Source organism: Daucus carota, chromosome 1 (assembly GCF_001625215.2).
Source record: "Daucus carota subsp. sativus chromosome 1, DH1 v3.0, whole genome shotgun sequence".
NCBI lineage: Eukaryota > Viridiplantae > Streptophyta > Magnoliopsida > Apiales > Apiaceae > Daucus > Daucus carota.
In genome coordinates this window covers 27,793,701-27,815,380 of record NC_030381.2, presented here as the reverse complement: position 1 = coordinate 27,815,380, position 21,680 = coordinate 27,793,701, and the positions used below count along the sequence as shown (strand labels likewise).

General features: G+C 33.0%; 2 protein-coding genes and 1 non-coding gene across 3 annotated transcripts; 1 reads left to right on the top strand and 2 right to left on the bottom strand.

Annotated features, from left to right (window-relative positions):
- Window positions 1-833: 833 nt before the first annotated feature.
- LOC108204827 (uncharacterized) lies at window positions 834-1,679 on the bottom strand. Its single transcript, XR_010292537.1, has 3 exons — window positions 1,554-1,679; window positions 1,175-1,426; window positions 834-987 (listed from the first exon to the last, which is right to left on the bottom strand). It is a non-coding gene; the product is annotated as an uncharacterized LOC108204827 (transcript).
- Window positions 1,680-2,287: 608 nt separating this feature from the next.
- On the bottom strand, window positions 2,288-4,804 carry LOC108214589 (cinnamoyl-CoA reductase 1). Its single transcript, XM_017386675.2, is given in 8 exon segments — window positions 2,288-2,520; window positions 2,523-2,572; window positions 2,870-2,927; window positions 2,930-2,950; window positions 2,953-3,033; window positions 3,036-3,122; window positions 3,125-3,215; window positions 4,215-4,804. Coding segments are annotated over 8 exon segments (993 nt in total). The 5' UTR covers window positions 4,710-4,804; the 3' UTR covers window positions 2,288-2,410.
- Window positions 4,805-11,228: 6,424 nt separating this feature from the next.
- On the top strand, window positions 11,229-19,893 carry LOC108205430 (uncharacterized). The gene is made up of 12 exons (XM_017375384.2): window positions 11,229-11,686; window positions 11,769-11,897; window positions 13,310-13,402; window positions 13,544-13,623; window positions 14,372-14,485; window positions 15,523-15,596; window positions 17,176-17,252; window positions 18,349-18,432; window positions 18,528-18,620; window positions 18,720-18,827; window positions 18,917-18,991; window positions 19,296-19,893. The coding sequence occupies exons 1-12, from the start codon at window positions 11,399-11,401 to the stop codon at window positions 19,749-19,751; spliced, it is 1,671 nt and encodes a 556-aa protein (XP_017230873.1). The 5' UTR covers window positions 11,229-11,398; the 3' UTR covers window positions 19,752-19,893.
- Window positions 19,894-21,680: the final 1,787 nt, after the last annotated feature.

Sequence of the window (21,680 nt, the reverse complement as noted above, 5' to 3'; positions counted from 1 at the left end):
CAAGTTATGAAGGTGTCGAAAAGGGTGACAGAATCTGTCAGTAATGAGAGTCTCTTCACGTATAGTGGTTCTCATCTCAGTTACATTTAGGCCCAAGTAAGACGTCCACTAGAACACAAGGGAGGTTTTTTTCATCCGTGCTTTAGTTAGTGTAATTATGTAAGATTTGTTACTTGTTGCAGTGTGATTTGAGGTATTATCTAATTGCAATTACAAGCGAGCTGAATACCGAAAAGGAATATCAAATTTCCTGGTAAATTTTAGATATATTGTATTTAATCTAATATCAACTGATGGGTGGCTGCGGTAAATTTTTCAATGAGTTTTTAGAAGATTACTCTTTTTTATTCCATCTGTTTATTCAGACTTATAATAAATCAAGTACTAACATGAACAGAACAAGCTTGTGCTTGCTTCTGCAGGTTTTCAATGATCATAACCAGTTTAGTGTTGAGCGATTCACAAAAACCTGGGCAGCCATCCTGCAGGATCTAACTGTATACGAAAAAGACGAAAAAAAAAATATAATGAGTATACAGCAGCTGGTGGTTAAATCATAAAATTTCTCTCATCTTGTGATAGAAGCTTGGGTTACCTGAGCAACATATGTGACAATACAAGAGTCATTTTCGAGCTTTTCAACTACCCAGCCAGACTGCAGCAACAATCCTCTGATTGCGTTGTTTTGTTTCGGATGGAGCCCTGCTGCTATCTCTTTAGGAGTGAAGCTACTGCAACCACCTGTAATGCATAGAGAAGTTCTTGCTTGCCTTTCGTACAAAGAATTTAATGTGGTTGAGGACTGAGGAGTATGTTTCGAGTTCAGGATTTACCATGTGCCATCTTCCCTGGTTTCACGTCGTTCATACACAATGAATTCTCTGTTTCTAAAGGAGGCTTGGGCTCTCCCCGAATTTTGTCGTATATGCTCCGATTATCTTCGAGATCTTTTATGTACCTAGCTTCCACCAGATCAGCATCCCATTGCTGGTGAAGGAACATGAACAGATTAATTTTCAATATCATATATTAAGAAAAGAAAACACAAAAGTCTCTGTTATTCATAGGACGACGTCGATTACCAGATTAAATTTTTCGACCCTTGTGATTCATTATGAAATCAGAGTGAGACTCAAAATACTGAAATAAACATATGGATAATGAATATAGCAACCTTTGCAGCATCAATAGCATTGGCCCCTGTGATGAACTGTTGTGGAGAGATTGATCTGAGTAACCAGCGACTCCGGAATGTGTCAAAGGAGCCAGACCGTCGTTGATATCTCAACTCCGTTTCAAATGCGAGTAATTTCCATCCATCATTTTCATTTCCAACCCTGTTACAGTCTGAAGCTGACAACAGCTTTGTATGCAGCTCTCACTTGCAAAATGCACATACCTTCTCAGTGAATCGTTGCTTATAGACCTTTTCAATCCAAAAATATCAGTACTAGCTAAACCAGACATATAGTAGAGTAAAAGTAATGATAGATTGAATCATATTTGAAAGTTCCTGAACCAATGGTATGTAAAGAGATCATAACGCAACGTACCATGATCGACTGCAGGGTGCTGGAGAAGTACTCATTGCAGTCCGTTTTCATGTGAACCAATGCTGAACAACAGAGATGAATTTATATATGTTATATTCAGATTGCTTTCTGAGGGATGACGCGAAGGACGAGTAAAAATAAAAAAAAGTGGGCCAAATGATTTAGCACATGGAATGCCAGAAGACCCTTCATTATTAGAACTTGCATATCTTTAAACTCCTTCCTTTCTTGCTTTTCTCTCTTTCACAAAGTCACCAAACATTCCATGTGCATTATCTTCCCATCTTCATCTCTCACAGTTCTTTACAAAGAATCTGTCTTTCATGTCCTGATAATAAAGTACATTAGAGAACAGAATAAGACTAACAATTAAAGCATAATATAGCTTAAAGAGTAACATAGTTTCCTAGACATGTTCTGCTATGGTGACAAGAATGTAATCGAACATCCCCACTGTATCCATCACCATGTACTAATTCCAGTGGAATGCAAATTGAAATCTGTTACTTCTACACTCTCTGCTTCTTTCAAGAAGATTTTCTGTTCGGTTACTGGTGATTAAAAGCTACATATAAATAGTAATCAATATTAATCATAACCCGAGTTCCGGAGTATTTTGTTTACTGTCCTTAAGTTGCAGACATGGTCTTTCACACGCAGGAGATAGCATGAAGTATTGTACAAAGTCAACTTCAACTAAATCTCAGAATTTATAAACTCAAGTCGCTCATACGTTAAATTACTACTGTGCAACATTATTTCTAAATTAGGTAAAATTTCATGAAATCTGTATATGAATTTTTGACCGATTACATCAAGAAGGAAACTCGTTTTCTTCTGGCAAGTACACAGATAAGCTAATGAAATTCAAGTTTTCTGCACAAGGAGACTTTTTCCTTGAGACTCTCCACCGTTTCCTTGATAGCATCCTCAACAGGGGTAAAAACTAGTCCTAAATTAATCATTTCTTCGCAGCATCTTTGCAAGCAATTAACCCGGGCTGTGTTTCCTCTGTAAAACTGTATTTAATTAGTACAGATAATGCGTCACTAGAAATGATCAAACAAATAGCATAATCCAAACCCTATTTAAAGTACAGACTACTTTGAGTACTTGAAATAAGCAAAGAATCAAAGAATAGCTTTTCTACCAGTGCGTAAAGGCATTATTGTTCCATTCCTGCAAATTCTTCTTAGCTTTATCATATTTTCAAATAGTTTTATTGTATGATACCATTATACATTGGTTATCAAGTGATTCTGCTCCATGACAATTATATGATATTCTAGAAAATTGATGCAAGTCTAGACATAGACCTGTGAACCGCAAACTCAGGACAGAGCTTGGAAACTTTGTCAGCAAAATCGCGATATGATATATGCCATTGGTGCAAAGTATCTACCAGCAGCAGCAGGAGGTTCGTAGAGTAGTAATTGCGCCCTGGCAACATCTCTAACATGAACAGCCCCCAACCAGTGTATTCCTGAGTATCCGTTGATCCTTGCAAAAGCTGTTGAAGTACAGCGCAGCTCGCGTTTAAACCAGGTTGTAGAAGTGGCCCGAGACAGTGGCTGGATGTATTGCCACAACATCAAGTCCGTTTTTCTCAGCAAATTCCCATGCAGCTTTCTCTGCCAGTGTCTGAGACACTGGATACCACTTCTGCACAACCCCGAATTCTAATTAAGAAAAAAGAAAATTATATGCTTCCATTGTTGACATTTTTGCCTACACAATGAAGGTCATCCCAACATAACTTGCATCTTCTTTAGAATCCGTGCGCAGTAAATTCCATTGTTAAAAGCAGAAATTAGAGGGTTGATCAAATGCAAATTTATTAACTTAATTACATTATAAAGTAGCACTATTTATCACAAAAAAGGAAAAAACATCTGGCATAGAAATGAAGTACTAGTATTTGCCAAGTCCCAACCAATTTCCCATAAAATACAAAAATACATTGTTGTTGGTACCAAGAATAAGGGTCCTGGTCCCTCCCAGTGGCCCAGTATGCGGGTATCGTTTATACAACCTGCAGTTTTATAGCCCTTGGATATATATTCGAGGGCCGGGATTATAAAAATTTCCTCATGTTCAATGCTTTTCTCTGTTGAACATCTAAAATGCTCATTTCTATCCTCCGCTAAACAAAAAACAAATCACTGAACAAACAAATACCATTTCATCGTTCAACGAAAAAGAAGGGCTGGACATAACAAAAATCTGTTTAATCTCTGCCGTTGGATACATCATAGAACAATAATGATAAACCGTACCAGCATTACACAGCATCCCAAAAAATAAATACTTTTAAATAAGAGATCAACACACTATCATCACCTACAATAAACACTCAAAAGTCTATCAGTCTGCTGGGGGGAAATTAGGATATGAACTTACTTCTGTAAAATATTTTTCTGAAAATTGAATAGTTGGAAATACATATTTATTTTTAAAATTATGAGGAATTATGACAAGTTATGAAAAATTGTTAGAAAATGGTCAATCTAAAAAATGTATTTAAAAGAGAAGTATTTTCCAGAAATTTAATAAATTATTTTCTCTGATTTATTTTTTTTCGCGCCGAATGAGAAATTTCTGATTTTTACTCTTGGCAAATCATAAGTTTCCCCAGAAGAAAAGAAAGGTAAAATGAAGTACCTCACGTGACATGCAGTAATCAAGATCAGTCCAACAAGACTCATCAACCACCTTATCACTACTCCACCCCGGATTCGGCACCATCGCCGAGATCGACGACGTGACCACCACGCGCCTCACCTTACACCTCCTAGCTGCCTCCAGCACATTCAATGTCCCATGCACAGCGGGCTCCACCAGCTCCCTCTGCGGCTCCACCGGGGCCTCCAGCGTGCATGGCGACGCCACGTGAAACACCCCAATGCAGCCCTCAACCGCCTTCGATATCGCGGCACCGTCTAGAAGATTGGCCTCGTGGATCACCACGGTGGCGCGTGAGGCGGCGGCGAGTGTGGTGAGGTGTGTGGCGTCGGAGCCGGGGAAGATGGTTGCGTGGATGGTGGTGTAGTTGTTTTCCAGTAGGGTTTTGACGAGCCATGACCCGATGAAGCCGTTGGCTCCGGTTACGCAAACCGGGTCGGGTTTGGGAGATCGGGTCGGAGTGGGGGACGACATGGTTGAGGTTTTTAGTTGAGAAGTGAAGTGAGTTGGTGAGCAATGATGATGTGATGATTAACAACAAAAAGAGGAGAGCATTTGTAGTGATAGTGGACTTCTATAGTTTATCAAGATTATTTTACAAAAGTTTAATTGAGATGATTTTGAATTATCATTAAAAATATTATAAAATTTAATTGTGGTAATTTGAAAATTTTGATGATTTCTAAAAATGATAGATATTTTGACTTATAAAATAACTACTGAAAAAAGCCGCGCTTCGTGGCGGCGTTATAAATTTTGTATAAATTTTGATACGAATTTATATTATAATAAATAAATATTATTTTAAGTCATCTTTTGGTTAAACATATCACTAATAAAAAAATATTATAATTAAGATGAAACTTTGTTTAAGTGGTCATCATGTCATACACAATACTAATAATAAACTTAGTTCGAACCGCTCTCCCGTCAAAAGTAATATTAATCCATAATTATTATTTTTATGATAAAATTAAATATTATAATTTAGATCAAAATTAGTTTGAGACGCTCTCTTGTCAAACACAATACTAATAACAAAACATCATGATTTGGATATTAGTTTGAGTTTTCTTACTGTCAAACACAATGCTAATAAAAATTATTCTAATTATGATAAAATTAAAGATTATAATTTGATAAAAATTATTTTAAACCGTGGTCCCGTTTTAACAAAAAAAAATATATTATAACATAGATAGAAAATTATTTTAACCACTTTCCCGTCAAACATAATACTAATAGAAAATTATTATTGTTTAGATAAAAATTAGTTTGGGCCGCCTCCCGTGCCCGTCAAACACAATACTTATCGAGAATAATTTACGTTATCATAAAATCAACATATGATTTCCTATTTTATATATCTTATTTTATTTTATTAATTTTTTATTTTATGATTCCTATTAATTAGTTAAAAATTATTATTATTTTATGATTCTAATTTTTTTTTGCTATTAGTTTTTTTAATGATTATTATCTTTGTAACCTTTATTTTCTATTCTTTAAGAAAATTATAAGACTAAATCGAAAATAAAAATTGTGCGTATTACCTTACAAATCTTAAATATAAATTGTATTTTATCTATGATTGTTGGTTTAAATAAATATAAAAATTATTCTAATTATGATAAAATTAAAGATTATAATTGGATAAAAATTATTTTGAACCGTGGTCCTGTTTTAACAAAAAGTTATATAATAACATAGATAAAAAAATTATTTTAACCACTTTCTCGTCAAACATAATACTAATAAAAAAATTATTATTAATTAGATAAAAATTAGTTTGGGCCGCCTCCGTGCCCGTCAAACACAATGCTAATCAAGAATAATTTATATGATCATAAACTCAATATATGATTCCTATTTTATTTGTTAATTATTTTTATCGTATTACCTTTAAGATCCTTGAAATTGATTTTTTGAATATCAAGAAAATTATAAGACTCAATCGAATTATTATCGAGATTGGTTGTAAGTTCATACATATATATGAATGAGGTTGCGATTTTACAAAAGTTTAATAATATTTAATTGAGATGATTTTGAATTATCATTAAATATATTATAAACTTTAATTGTGGTAATTTGAAAATTTTGATGATTTCTAAAAATGATAGATATTTTGACTTATAAAATAATACTTTACATGTTTTATATTTTTCTAAACACTTTTCTTTATTATTTCGATTAATTATATTGACATTTCAAAAATTTTATTTATAACAGATATTTTAATATCACTCATTACTTTAACCTGTTTTCCTCGATCTATCAGTTAAATATTAACTAATTTATAATCTCTGTCATGCGCCAATTACTATGGTTGTTATTTTGTCATATATATTTTAATAATTTTATTATGAATTTAAATTATAAGGAATATTAAAATCATATATATATTTTAATTAAAATAAATTTTTAAATAATGAATCAAATGTATCAGGGTGAATATATTTTTGTAAGTTTCAGACTTCTACTTCTATATATTAAATTGCAACCAAGGGCAAAAAGAGCAAAACAATTAGGCGTGAAATGTCCATTATACCCCTATTTAATCTATATTTACAAAAATACCAATATGGTTCATTTATTATATATTTAACATATTAAATATCATTGATTAAGGTATTTGCACATAAATAAATATTTATGTTAATTACATTTTTCACTTATTTATGACCCCTCATTTATCTCAACTTATTTTGGAACATTTAATCAAACTATCATTTTAATTATAGATTTTAATTAAGATCTTGTAATTCTCATTTAATTAAAAAATAAAAATTATTTATATGTAATGGACTCAAGTGACAGCTTAATTAAATTCTGTAATCACTATTTTAAAAACCAAATTATGATTTGACTCAGTGATTATATCGAGTACTCATTACTCGAGTAAATATAGAAGGACAGAGGGAGTAATAGGGTAGCAAATGATCGTTCAACCGCTTATTGCTCAACATATAAATATGTGTAGACCGGTTATAAGAAGACTGAGAGAGAGGAGGAGAGAAAGCGAGACAAAGGGAAATAACAACTATTATGTGTGTCTGAACTTTGATCGACTAGTGTAGTTAAACTTTTATATGTGCATGTGCTCGAATTCGATCATATCACTATAGGTGATCGTAACTTGTGAACATATTAAATCAATTTCAACTATTTATATGTTTTATAGATAATATATATAATTTGCGTCTAAAAATTCTACTTGTGTCATTATTAATTGGATTGAATAGCCCACTAGACTTCACTGGTTGTAAAAATCACTCATATACAAATTATATCGTGTTAGTATGAGTAAATAAAAATATATTTACTATCCTGAGTTAGATATTATTGATGTTATTAGTTGGTTTCAAAATAAAAGTATACATAAAAGCTTAATAAAAACACAATTATATTATAAAAAACAAACAAAACTCGAGTTTTACTAGAGTGGAACTCAAAATTGAGTTATCATCCAAACAATATAAAATTAGCTTGGAAAGGAGTTCGAGGGCAAGTACTTGACCGAATTACAACTCAAATCAGTCGAGTTTTAGACAACTGACTATTAAATAAAATAATCACATATGATTTTATAAAAAATAAATCAACTTATTAAATATTGATAAACTTTCATGATAAGATAGTAATAGGGTAGCAAATGATCGTTCGACCGACTGATGATCATAGTATTGTTCTGACATATAAATATGTGTAGACTGGTTATAAGAACATTGAAAGACATGGTGAGAAAGAGAGACAAAGGGAGATCACAACTATTATGTGTATCCAAACTTTGATCGATTCGTATAGTTAAACTTTTATATGTTCATGTGCTGCTTGAATTCGATCATATCACTAAGGGTGATCGTAAATCATGAACATATTAAATCAATTTCAACTATTTACCTATTTTATAAATTGAAATATATAATTTGCGTGTAAAAGTTCTATCTATGTCGTTATAATTGGATTGAATAGCCCACCAGACTTCACTGATTGTAAAAATCTCTCATATACAAATTATTTTGTCAGTATGAGTAAATAAAAATATATTTACTATCCTGAATTAGATATTATTGATATTATTAGTTGGTTTCAAAATAAAATTATACCTAAAAATTTAATAAAAACACAATCAATATACTTATATAAAGGAGAAGCGAGGGGCGTGTATGTGGAGCCTCTCACATCGCTCCGTTCTATTTTTCTAATTTTCTGTAATTTTTGGATGAAAAATATCAAAAATTAGACCTGCATTTTTTAGTTTCGGATATATTAGAAGCAAGTTTCAGAATCTAATTTTGTTTCCGATTATTTATGGAATATAGTAGCTTGAAAATTTTAATCTGATTTTGTTTCTATATAAAGGAGAAGCGATAGAATTACCTTTTTTTAGTTTCGGATATATTAGAAGCAAGTTTCAGAATTTAATTTTGTTTCAGTGAAATATAGTAGTTTTAAAGTTTTAATCTGATTTCGTTTCTATATAATGGAGAAGCGAGGGGCGTGTAGGTGGCGCCTCTTACATCGCTCCGTTATATTTTTCTAATTTTTTAGAATTTTCAGATGAAAAATATCAAAAATTAGAATTACCTTTTTTACTTTCGGATATTTCAGAATCTGATTTTGTTTCAGATTATTTATGGAATATAACAGTTTGAAAGTTTTAATCTGATTTTGTTTCACATTATTTAATTATGGGAAAGAGTAGCACACAAGTCTCTCTGCACCTATAAATACCCGTATAGGTTGTAGGGTTTTGGATCATCTAAACACAACCTACTCTCTCTCAATATCACAACCCTACCTCTCTCTGGTAATAGTTCTCTTGCTCGATTTCTAACTCGGTGGTGTCGTTCTTCTACAACGATAAGTGAGGGCTATTTATACAGTATTAAAAAAATTAAAGGTTGTTGCAAGGAAAGGTAGTTATAAACCGCTATGCAAGGAAAGGTAGTTATAAACCGCTATGTGGGAGTCGACAAATCCAAACACGGGAGAAGAATATAATCTTGACATGATATTGATGGATGATATCAATAAATTAACTATTAGTGATGTATGTTTGTTGGTTATTTTTTTATAATATTTGTTTTGTTCATTGAACATGTTTGTTGTTATTAATTTTTTTATGATTTACTTTGTATACAAGAAAATATTATTCATGCATTATCTGTTTGCTCCGTTCAAGCAACTTTTAAGTGAAGGCTGTTTATACAGTATTAAAAAATAAAGGTTGTTATACGTAAGGGTAGTTATAGACCGCTATCTCACGGATTTAAGTTAGATGTTTTTTGCGCACAATCAATCCAAAAAAATTGGAGGAATGTGAACATTATTACTTTTCAAAAAAGAAACACAAATAAAATTAAGATTCGTTGTGTTTTAAATTGTTAGTTACGTGTAGAAATTTATTTTCAGATTTTCACCATGAATTATAGTCCAAATTTTGCAATTTTATATATTAGTATTGGTATTACATCAAGATTTTTATAATATAAAATTGATTTCATCCTACAAATATTAATTTTTAATCATTAATATATTTTTTATAGACAGTCATAAAATTATTATACTCTAAAATATTAATATTGAAATTATTAATTATAATTTTTATAGGCCGCCGCAACGCGCGGCTTCTCAACTAGTCAATATACTTATATAAAGGAGAAGCGAGGGGCGTGTAGGTGGCGCCTCTCACATCGCTCCGTTCTATTTTTCTAATTTTCTGGAATTTTCGGATGAAAAATATCAAAAATTAGAATTTCCTTTTTTAGTTTTGGATATATTAGAAGCAAGTTTCGAAATCTGATTTTGTTTCAGAATATTTATGGAATATAGTAGCTTGAAAGTTTTAATCTGATTTTGTTTCAGATTATTTAATTATGGGAAAGAGTAGCACACAAGTCTCTCTGCACCTATAAATACCCTTATAGGTTGTAGGTTTTGGATCATCTAAACACAACCTCCTCTCTCTCAATACCACAACCCTACCTCTCTCTACCTCTTCTTTCTCAATACCACAACCCTACCTCTCTCTGTTGATAGTTCTCTTGCTCGATTTCTAACTTGGTGGTGTCGTTCTTCTGCAACGATAAGTGATGGCTGTTTATACGGTATTAAAAAATCAAAGGTTGTTGCAAGCAAAATTAGTTATAGACCGCTACGTGGGAGTCGACAAATCCAAATACGGGAGATGGTTATAGTCTTGACATGATATTGATGGATGATATCAATAAATTAACTATTAGTCATGTATGTTTGTTGGTTATTCTTTTATAATATTTGTATTGTTCATCGGACATGTTTGTTGTTGTTAATTTTTATATAATTTACTTTGTATACAGGAAAATATCATTCATGCATTATCTGTTTGCTCCGTTCAAGCAATTTTTAAGTGAAGGCTGTTTATACAGTATTAGAAAATAAAGTTTGTTACAAGTAAGGGTAGTTATAAACCGCTATCTCACGGATTTAAGTTAGATATTTTTGTGCACAATCAATCCAAAAAAATTAGAGGAAGGTGACAATGTAGGAACATAATTACTTTTTAAAAAAAACACAAATAAAATTAAGATTCGTCGTGCTTTAAATTGTTAATTGCGTGTAGAAATTTATTTACATTTTTTCACCATGAATTGTAATCCAATTTTGCAATTTTATATATTAGTATTGGTATTACATCAAGATTTTTATAATATAAAATTTATTTTATTCTACAAATATTACTTTTGAATCATTAATATTTTTTTATAGACAGCCATAAAATTATTACATTCTACACATATTAATATTAAATTATTAATATAATTTTTATAGGCCGCCGCAACGCGCGGCTTCTCAACTAGTTATACTATAAAAACAAACAAATTTATTAATTAAAATAAATAATATATAATTTTATATATAAGTGCTGGCCCGTGCCTTGCACGAGCTTCTACGCTAGTTAAACTTATTTATAAGGAGAAATATATAAAATTGTATTTTTTTTTTCCGACCAAGTAGTAGTAAATAATAAAAATAGAGTAGGGAAGAAAAAGGGTTCTCCTCGCTTGTTTTCGTCCTGCGCAGTGCGCACAACCTAAAACCCTAACCACAATACACTATCAAAAATTCTCCCCCGATTTAAAAACCCTAAAACATAGAATCAAAGCAGTGAATTAAAGATGTCAATTGACGTTGAAAAACCGATTGAAGTGCCCGAACTTGAAGCAGAAGTTGAAGTAGATGAAGAAGAAGAGGATTCGTGGTCATCAGATTCTGAAATTGGAGACGCTCTGGACTATTTGGATTCAAAACACGATGAAGATGCTATTGATGGAGCTTTTACTCCTCAGTCGAGGCGCCCAAATGCTCACGGTGGCCTTCACACTCGTCCAAATGCCTCTTCGCTGCAGCCTCTCTCGAATCGAAACCAGAAATTCACTAATCATATTAGAGCTTCACCTTTAGAGGTATATCATACGCACATTTAGTTATTAGTTTATATATTTCTCGATAATATCTGAATACTGTAAGTTTTGTTGGTTGGTGTAGGAATGGGAGGGAAGGTTTGATGTTGGCATGTCGAATTCTGTTACAACTGCTATTCGTGGAAGTGTTAGAGATATGGCAATTGGAAAGACTAAAACTACGGAGAAGGCGGATCGTGCAACTGTTGAACAGGTGTGTGTATGATCGATGTCTCTCTACTTTTTTATTATCTCTCTTAAGGAAATAAAATGTGTGATATTTTTAATCTTAGTGCTGAATTTATGTTGTAAGTTTGTAACACAGAAATGCATATAAGCGCGAAAAAGCATATGTGTGGTGTTTGTTTGTTTTGTTTCTCTTTGAATGCTTTGTGTTTTATTCAGGTATCTACTTGTTTAGAAGTATTGGAGGTAGTCGTATTATTAATCATGCAAAATTCGCTTTACTAGGCTAGTTATAAGGTGCAGTATGAGAAATGAAATTTCCAGGTAACTTGATCTATTTTAAGTAAAAATAATATACATTGTTACGCACAATGAAACCTTTACGTTACCTTTTAAACTTGTTTATTATGGTAACTAATTTTCTTTTGTACAATTTCATGAATGATAAAACTGAAACACTAAATGGTCATCAACTTATATATTATATAGGATGTTTACTCATGGAACTGTATAGATGAATGGTTTTCTCTGTTTGCATGTTAGTATATAAAAAAATTCAGATGTATAGATCACAAATTAAAATTTTGGAACGAATCCAATATGTAATGAAATCTTTATTGATTTATATAAGAGATGTACCTCTGGTCCTTTACTGGGAGCATGTGAAATATTCACTCCTTTAACTCTTGCGCATATCCTTTTAACTTATATTATACTTATGATAAAAGTACAAGAATATTCTCTTATTTAAAGCAGTAATGATATACGGTTAGAATTATTTGGTATATTTATCAAAAAAGAGATAGAAGAACACATCGCATAATTTCTAAAACTATTTTCTGAAGTCTTCTTATCGGAAGTGCTTGTTTCTAAGAAACGGTATCAAAATCTAATGAACCCTTCTTCACATTCACTGATCTGCTCCTGAGGATAGTTTTGCATGGGATGTATGCATGGTTTTTTTGTTTATAGAAACAAATCTTGCTACTTATAGTGATTTTCATTAATATATCAAAGTTGTATGATTGTATCATGCAAGTGTTTACCTTCTTCTAACAAATTTAGATGCAAAAATAAAAATTCCCTGCTGCTGTCCTCTTAATATGTCCTGAAGGGCCGTGCGTTTTGTATTATAATGACTCACTTTTGAAGAAGCTGAAAATAAATCAAAATGCCCGAGTGAAAATATACTCAGTTTCTGGCTGAAGTGATACTAAATAGTGGCGTGCCCGTTAGTTATTTGTTGGACACCCGGATCAATTAGATAAGTTCAACGTATAGTTAGGTTTTTTTAAAATTGCTTCGTGCAGTGGCTGAATCTGCTCAAAAGACAATTCGAGTTCGTTTTAATTATTGCTTTTGCAGCCTGCCTCAAGTTTTACTTTTTGTAATGCCGTTATTTGATGTAACTCATAGAAGTATCTCTTGTTTTCTTGGCAGGCAATTGACCCCAGAACTCGCATGGTTTTGTTCAAAATGTTGAATCGGGGTGTCTTCCATGATATAAATGGTTGTATTTCAACTGGAAAAGAAGTATGTGTTTTCTGCATTTCAACTTTTACTTTCTTTTGTTTTAGTGCCAATGGTTCCTTTGCTACCTTTTATTAAAGCTATTTCCATTGCTACCATTGTTATCAACAATCTCGTGTCTTTTTTTTTGTTGTCTCTGTGCAGGCAAATGTTTACCATGCTACAAAATCTGATGGTCAGGAATTGGCAATCAAAATTTACAAAACTTCTGTACTTGTGTTCAAGTAAGCTCGACAAATCTGTACTGTAATTATGCTGTTGTGCACTGTAGTTGAAGAATCAAGGCTGGAATCTGTCTGGTTGCTATATTTTTATATTCTTTCCATTATTTCTTAATACTTAAACATCATCTATTTAGTACATATAAGTAAAATTTGCACATATGCAATAATCTTGGCTTCTTTTTCCCCCTTTTCACGAACAAGGGGTTCTCTTCATAGATAACGTAAGTTAAGGTTAAATTGGGAACAAGCATGCCAAGAGGGACCAGAGAGCATGAGGTTATCTTTAATAATTATTTCGTTCATCTGATCCTTTCTGATAAATCATCAGTGGCATGTATGATTGGTAACTGGATGAACAGTCCTGTAAATTTGTTGTGGTCTAGAAGTTGCAAGTACAAGATACTATTGTTAGGCGGTGATAAATATTCTTTGATGTTCACTATAATTTGGAAGGTAGATGTTAGTTCAACAGTTGGACGGTAGATTAACATTTGGTCTACTTATTTCTTCCATGATTATTCACATAACTTTCAAGTGCTTCACAGCTTCCCTATGAGACAAGTCAAATTTGAATATATCCAATACAACTTAGTAGTTTACGAGACAATCAAATTTATATGCATTTTAACACACTCTACAGACTGTTTATATTTTCTTTTCCTCCTGCTGTCCAAGCTAGCATCCGAGATTAACGTTTAGATCCTCCTTGTTAGTGTTACCGATACTAAATTTGATGCAAACATTTCAGGGACAGAGACAGATATGTAAAAGGTGACTACCGTTTCAGATATGGATATTGCCGGCACAATCCTAGAAAAATGGTCAAGACATGGGCTGAAAAAGAAATGAGGAATCTTATGAGGTACACGAGTACAATAACTATGTAATTCACTGTAAATGCTTCTTTACTTTGTTTGTAATTGCTACAATGATTTTTGTGGGTCACACTCGGAGCATTCCAGTAGATTTTCTGTTGCTAATTCATAGAGATTATATAAAATGATTATGTAGATATACTTAAATTAGGCTCCGTTTGAGAGTGTTGTTTAAAGCTGCTGTGTTAGAAAAAGTGCTTGTAAAAAAGAAGGTACTATTGCAAAAATCAGATAATTGTTTGATTTTATATTTGATGTTTGCATGTTTTGAGGTATAATATTAAAAAGATTAATGTTTTTGGTGAGGTTTGTTAGTGAAACTAGTGGTAGATTCCCGCAAAAACTGAGCAGCTTTTTCCAAAGCATGGGGAGACATGCAGCAGCTTTTGAGTCGAGAACTACTGTTCAGAAAAACTGCTTTTAAATTTGTCAAATATTTTTTTGCCTGCTGCTTTTCACCAAAAAACTGATGTTACTGTTTGTATCAACAATACCAAGCAGGGCCTTATAAAAGCTTTGTGGTATAATGCATCTATCATGAAATTTTGAGCTTAAAGCTCTTACACACCTGAAGGGGTGGACTTAACTAGAGATAAAGAGGAAGAGTATCATGATATCATGATACCAAGTAATATAGGTTGAGATTCTTGAACTCGGTCTCCTGATTGCTAGTAAAAATATACTTATCAAACATAAGAGATATTTCTGTATTATCTGGATTTGCAGCTACTCACAAACTTTAAATATGTAATGAGCTAAGTAATGCAATAAGATAAGAAGCACAAAGTTTCTGCCAGCCCTTTCATTTATATGTTGGTTACAGGAACTTAGGGACTAAGAAACATAGCAAGTGGTTCCATTAAAATGTAACAAGTTTATAGTGCAAGATGAGCAAACAGACTATCATATCCTGCAGTAAGTGCAGTCTTGTGATGTTCTGTGAACAGGGTGAATAGTTCACGAGTGTTTTATTTTTGTATATATAATATTTGAATATGATTTACTTTTTTATTTTATTTTTCAGGCTAAAGGCAGCAGGAATTAGGTGCCCAACTCCACTTCTTTTGAGGCTTCATGTTCTTGTTATGGAGTTTATAGGTAGTTCTATCATTTATTTTGTTCATTCTGAATACACATATATATATATAGGGTCTTGCTCAAATGAGAACCCCAACTAATGTGAGATATGAGATCTAATCTCTGCCACTCATTTAAATACATTATATTCATCTCCCACCATCCATTTAATATTTTAAAATTTTACCATTTTCTAATTCAACTACCTGTCACTTTCAACCAGCGCTGACCACCACCACCACCTCCGGCGACCACCAGAAAATCACCACCGGAAAGCATAAAATCACCACCAGAAAATGAGAAATCACCGCCAGAAAATTAAAACCACCGCACCACCACCAGCTACAAACCACCACCACCACCCCTAAATCCGAAAAATCACCAGCTACAAAACAAAATCACCATCGAAAACCCCCAAATCGAGAAATCAACACCAAGAAAATAAGAAATCAACATCAAAAAACAAAAATCACTACCATAAAAACATAAATCACCGCCACTCATCACACCACCACGACGAGCAGCATCTCTGGAGAACACACCACATCACCTCCATCCCTTTAACATCCTCCTCCCTCATCGCCCCAGCCTTCGTCGGAAAGTCCTCCGGCGTCAATGCTGGCTTCGCACTGCTCCCACTCACCGGCTCGATTCGTGTGTATACTATAGCGACGACAGCAGCATCGAGGAATCACGGTGGTTCGACTGGTGGAGGCGGTGGTGAGTCGCCGTGGACCAGATTCAGAGAGGAAGTCGAGGGGCTGGGGCTGGAGATGAGAGAGAGAGGGGGGAGGGTATCTGAAGCGTTGCGATAGTGGTGGGCGGGAGATTGTTGGTGCGTGATGGTGTACTGGTGTACTGGTTGGTGGGTGGGTTTGGGTAGGTGGGTGGGAGTGAAGAGATGAATTATAAAATAAAAGTTTAAATGTGTGGTTGTGATTTAATTTGGGGATACAAATGTGTGATTGAGATTAGATCTCATATCTCATATTAGTTGGGGTTCTCATTTGAGCACCACCCTATATATATATATGCATATGTATGTGTATGTAGGGTCGCATTCTATGGAGAACACGTCTTAGCATGAGAATATAGAGAACACTATTGTTCTGCAACAGAAGAGTACAATAATGAAAACGTGAAATATTTGCTAAACAGTTTGACAGTTTGTTCTGCACTTTTTGAAAAGCGCAGGACAACTGTTCTCGTTTGAATCACCCCCCCCCCCCCCCCCCCCCCCCCCCCGGCCACAACAAATGACTAAGTTATGGATTATTTTCTTTATTTTTGCACCCCTTGTATTTTCTATCATCTTCCTATTTTTGAAAAGCTCTTTGGAAAATTTTAAGTCCAACAAATAATGTGAGATTTGATTAATTTATAGCTGTCATGGTTTTTGGTTTGGGCCCTAACTTGCGCATATGAAACCGCAATGACTTTAAAATTTTGTTTGGCAACCTTGTTCTCGGCTTCTCGCTATTACCCCTATAGTTTTTTGGCAGTAAGTAGTAAGTTCTTACTATGTACTTTCATCTTTCTTCAAAATGTTTTAATTTAAATGTATACACTGGCCGAAGATTCATGTAAGTTTTCTCTGCAGGCAAATCTGGTTGGGCTGCACCTCGACTTAAGGATGCCTCTTTATCTCTTGACAAACTACGTGAAGCTTATATGGAGGTGTGTTTTAACAGTTAATGAATTCAGGATATGTATATAATTGCTTCTATACGCAACATCAGTGAAATTTGAAATTTAGTTGGCTAATTACCTGTATCTGCATTCTGCTAGAGTGTTTTTTTTTAATGGGTTTTATATCAAACTGGCCACCCATTACGTCAAAATGTCTCACTTTACCAACCCATCTCATCGGGGACTCGTTTAAACCACTGTAAACAAAATATATATCATTTTACCCACAATACTATTCATACATTTTTATTTAATTATTTATCAAAAATTAGCCATTTGTTTTTTTGCTACAAAACCACCTCGAGTACCTTCATAATTGTCTCTAGTATTTATCAAAATAATTTGGAAATTAATAAAGCAACAAAGCTATTTATTAAAAAAAATATTTAGTAATATATATATTTATGTGATCACCCTAAGTATGTTGCTTTAAAAATTTCTAAATTATTTTGATAAATAATAGAGACGATTATGAAGGTACTCGAGGTGGTTTTGTGGTAAAAAGACAAACGGTTGATTTTTTATAAATGATTAAGTAAATAGGTATAAATAGGGATGTGAGTAAAATGCTATATATTTGATTTATAGTGGCTTAAACAAGTCCCTGATGAGATGGGTGGGTGAAGTGAGACAATTTGACGTAATGGGTGGCCAATTTGATATATAACCCTTTTTTTAATGTAAATTTTTGTGAATAAAACATTTTAAAAAGATATTGAAAGATAGCTTTACACCCTGGTAGATGGATATTTGACTTGTTAATATGGCTCATCTTGGTGACCCCCTCAATTGCCTGATAGTGATTCTATTGAGAATTCCACTTGAGCAGAAGAGTCTAGCATTATTATCATACCCTATAATAGTAGGAGCATTCCCATATACAACTGCAGATTTTATTTCACACTGGAGAAAAGATGATTCTAGATAAGGATTCTCTTAGATTCAAGCTAGGATGGGGAATGACTTCCAAACCTGATATATCTATCATATTATATCAAATTGTTTTGTACGTTAAATGCACGAATTTTTATATGTGCTTCTGGGGTTGTGATATATGGTCCTAAACCTTTTTCATCTGTATCAGATGGTAATGGCAATGCGCACATTATATCAGAAGTGCAAGCTGGTGCATGGAGATCTCAGTGAATACAACATACTTTTTTATGAGGTGAGGATCTCTAAATGATTAACATTATATAATATGTTCAATCATAATCTTTTTTATTATGAAGATTATTATTAATAAAATCTTACTCATGCCAGGGTCACTTGTATATTATTGATGTATCACAATCGGTTGATCTTGACCATCCCCATGCCCTTGATTTCCTTAAAGAGGACTGCCTTCATGTTTCAGTGAGTTGTTTTTACATAATTACAATTCTGTATGAAAATAAATGAAGCAGTAATTGAATTTATTTCCAGCGAATAATAATAGCTTATTGTGAGTTTCAGGACTTCTTTAAAAAACATGGTGTAGCTGTTATGACGATTCGTGAATTGTTTGATTTCATAGTTGATCCATCCATTAGCGACGATTCTGTGGACAGTTATTTGGAAATGGTACGACCTGTTTATGTAGCATTTTCACTTTTAAGTCCTTATGCATTTTTCCTGAATTTTTTAAGTAATAAATACCCTCTCGTTATTAGGCGCAACAAAAAATTCTGGCTAGAGGAAATCTGATTTCCGCAGAGGATGAAATTGCAGATTCCGTGTTTGTGCAGGTATATGAGCAGCCACACTTCTTATCTTATCATATTGATTTATTCCATTATATATGTATTATGTAGTTCTATGTTTCTGTTTTACCCGTATGCTACTGTCTCAAAGAAGTGCCTGGTTAGTGATACTTAAGACTTCTAGTTACTTTTTTTCCTACGAACATGTCCTGAGATTTGTTCCCAGTTATTTACTTTTTGAGAAAGTAAATTTTTACAATGCTCGAGATCTGCATGATCTTTTGAGTTTATGTCCAACTTATCTTTTAAGTTTCTATGTTAAACTCGATATTATATCTTTTATTGGTAGTCGTATATTCCCAAAACGCTAGATGATGTGATGCATGCTGAAGAGGATGTCATGGCAATAACTAGTGGCAAGGACACTGGAGATATGTTATACCAGACTATCACTGGGCTTAAAGAGGCACTTGCCATTGCTCAACCTTCTCTTCCCAGAAGAGACGACCAACAGCAACCTCGAGAGGTCATCTTCGAGGCACCTACTGATCAAGATGGTCATATTAATTCCCAGGAAATTGAATCGGAGGAAGAAACAGATGAAAGTGAGGATAGTTTGATTGGCTCCGATGAAGAAGGGTCTCTGTCTGAAAATGAGCCAAAGAGACCTGAGGATATAAAAGCAGCTAGAAAGGAGAACAAGAAGAAAGTTAAAGAAGAGAAAAGAGAGGCTAGAAAAACAAAAGTACCAAAAGCCCTGAAGAAGAAAAAGAAAAAGTTGGCGAAAGCCAAGAAAACTAGGTAGTTGCAACTTGCTAGTTAGTGGTAGAGACACGGTGCAACTATAATATGGTGAGTTTTGACTACAGATTTTGTTTATGATTCAAAAAAGCTTGTTTTGAGATTATATACTTTATATACTACGAATTGGAAGATTTTTGTGTTGATGACTCTGTGAACCATTTGCCACTTCTTTAAAAGAATTATTATGTACAAGCCAGAGAGACTTGACTTCAAATTCAGCTTACACTTATGTAAGACCAGAATTTTCCTACTTATATTTAATATTGCTTTAGTAAGAGCTTAAGTAATCATTTCCTACATTGGCTTGGAAAATGTGTAGAAGACTTTAACTGAAATAGATTTATTTGTGTATCAAACCTGCACAAGTGAATAATATCACGTTTTACACAATTCATCTTTGCTCAAATATGAGACGTATGTTAATATAAACGCTGTAAATATATTTTTGGCAATTTGATGTCTTAAATTTTTGGCGAAGCACCTTTCTTTTATATTAATCTTCTAAAGGATATGCAAATTGCAATACTATTTTACATGTCGTTATATATATTTAATGCATATTTGTAAATTTTCGATCATACAAACATAATAATTATAATTTTTAAATATATAAATTCAAATAACAAATATATAATTAAAATTATAAAAAATACTTCTTTTTATACAATCAAACTCATAAATTTATGTCACAAAACTAAATTTGGTGAATAAATAATCTGACAGTCAGGAGAATGAGTCAGAGAGTCAAAGATGTCCATCCTTATTAATGAGGAGAATGCAAAGCTTTAAATACGAATGAGATCTCAACGGTGGCTTCGGTAGCCTCGATCGGTCGTGTTGTTCATGGCAGATAAGTGAAAGTTCAGTGCTAAATTTGTAATGGTTCTGATTCCTGTGTCAGGACTTGGGATATATTACGAATGAAAAAGAAATTGCGTATACATAATAGATACAGTGTTATTTAGCAAAAATTAATTTTTTTTAAAAAAATTATCTGATATTTGTTTGTTTTTTGTTATACATATTTTACTGATAATTGATTGTTCTGTAGTTTAACTTTTTTTGCCCACATTAAAATTACTAGTATTTTTTAAATTAGGATAAAAATCCTAAAATATTGTGATCGTTGATCATACGTTGATTGATGGTTATTTTCGGATAAAATTGCAAAAAACAAAAAAAACGAAATATTAAAGTGCAAAAACGAAACCTTCCAAACCCACCGCTGAGTGTAGGCCAGTCCATGCCACCCTCTTTTATTTGTTCGAATTGAAATGTCCTTGTTTACAAGTAGGCTCCAATAAAGTTATACCACATCATTGCATCTATAATTCTTCTACATCCATCTTGCACTAATTGCCTAACCTTCTTTCCTCTCGATCTGCTCCCTCTTCTTCGATTTACTTCTCCCTCTCTTAACTAAACACTAACAGGACTCACTTCGGAACTAACTAGAGCCATATTATACACACACATGTTTTATATCCTACTAATATATTAAAAATAATATCATATTTGTGTAAAAATGTCATCACAAGTCAAAAAAAGGAAAATTTTAAATTGTCCGTACAAGTTTTTGTTGCTAAAATGATCAGTTTAAGATGAAATTGATATCACGTATTTCTAATCTGTTTAGATTAAAGATAACTGTTTTTAACTTTAATATGAAACATTACTTGCGTGTTAAACTAACACTATAAACATGACGGTATCACGTTTCTAGGTCCGTATTCACGTGTCATGACATGTTACGTGATTTATGATCAAAATTAATTTTTTTACATAAATTGGATACGCAGATTTCAAAAACTTGACAAATTATATATGTCGAAAATAACCGGAGAAATCTCGCTATTTTTAGAAGCGCAAACAATCAGAAAAACACCTCCCGACAAGTAATTATCTTTTACTACATGAACACCTTGTTAAA

Coding starts and splice junctions, on each gene's coding strand:
- LOC108205430 (XM_017375384.2), top strand. CDS start 11,399: ATGTCAATTGACGTTGAAAAACCGATTGAAGTGCCCGAACTTGAAGCA. Junction 13,403..13,543: donor GTATTTCAACTGGAAAAGAA/GTATGTGTTTTC, acceptor GTCTCTGTGCAG/GCAAATGTTTACCATGCTAC. Junction 18,828..18,916: donor TGGACAGTTATTTGGAAATG/GTACGACCTGTT, acceptor TCTCGTTATTAG/GCGCAACAAAAAATTCTGGC.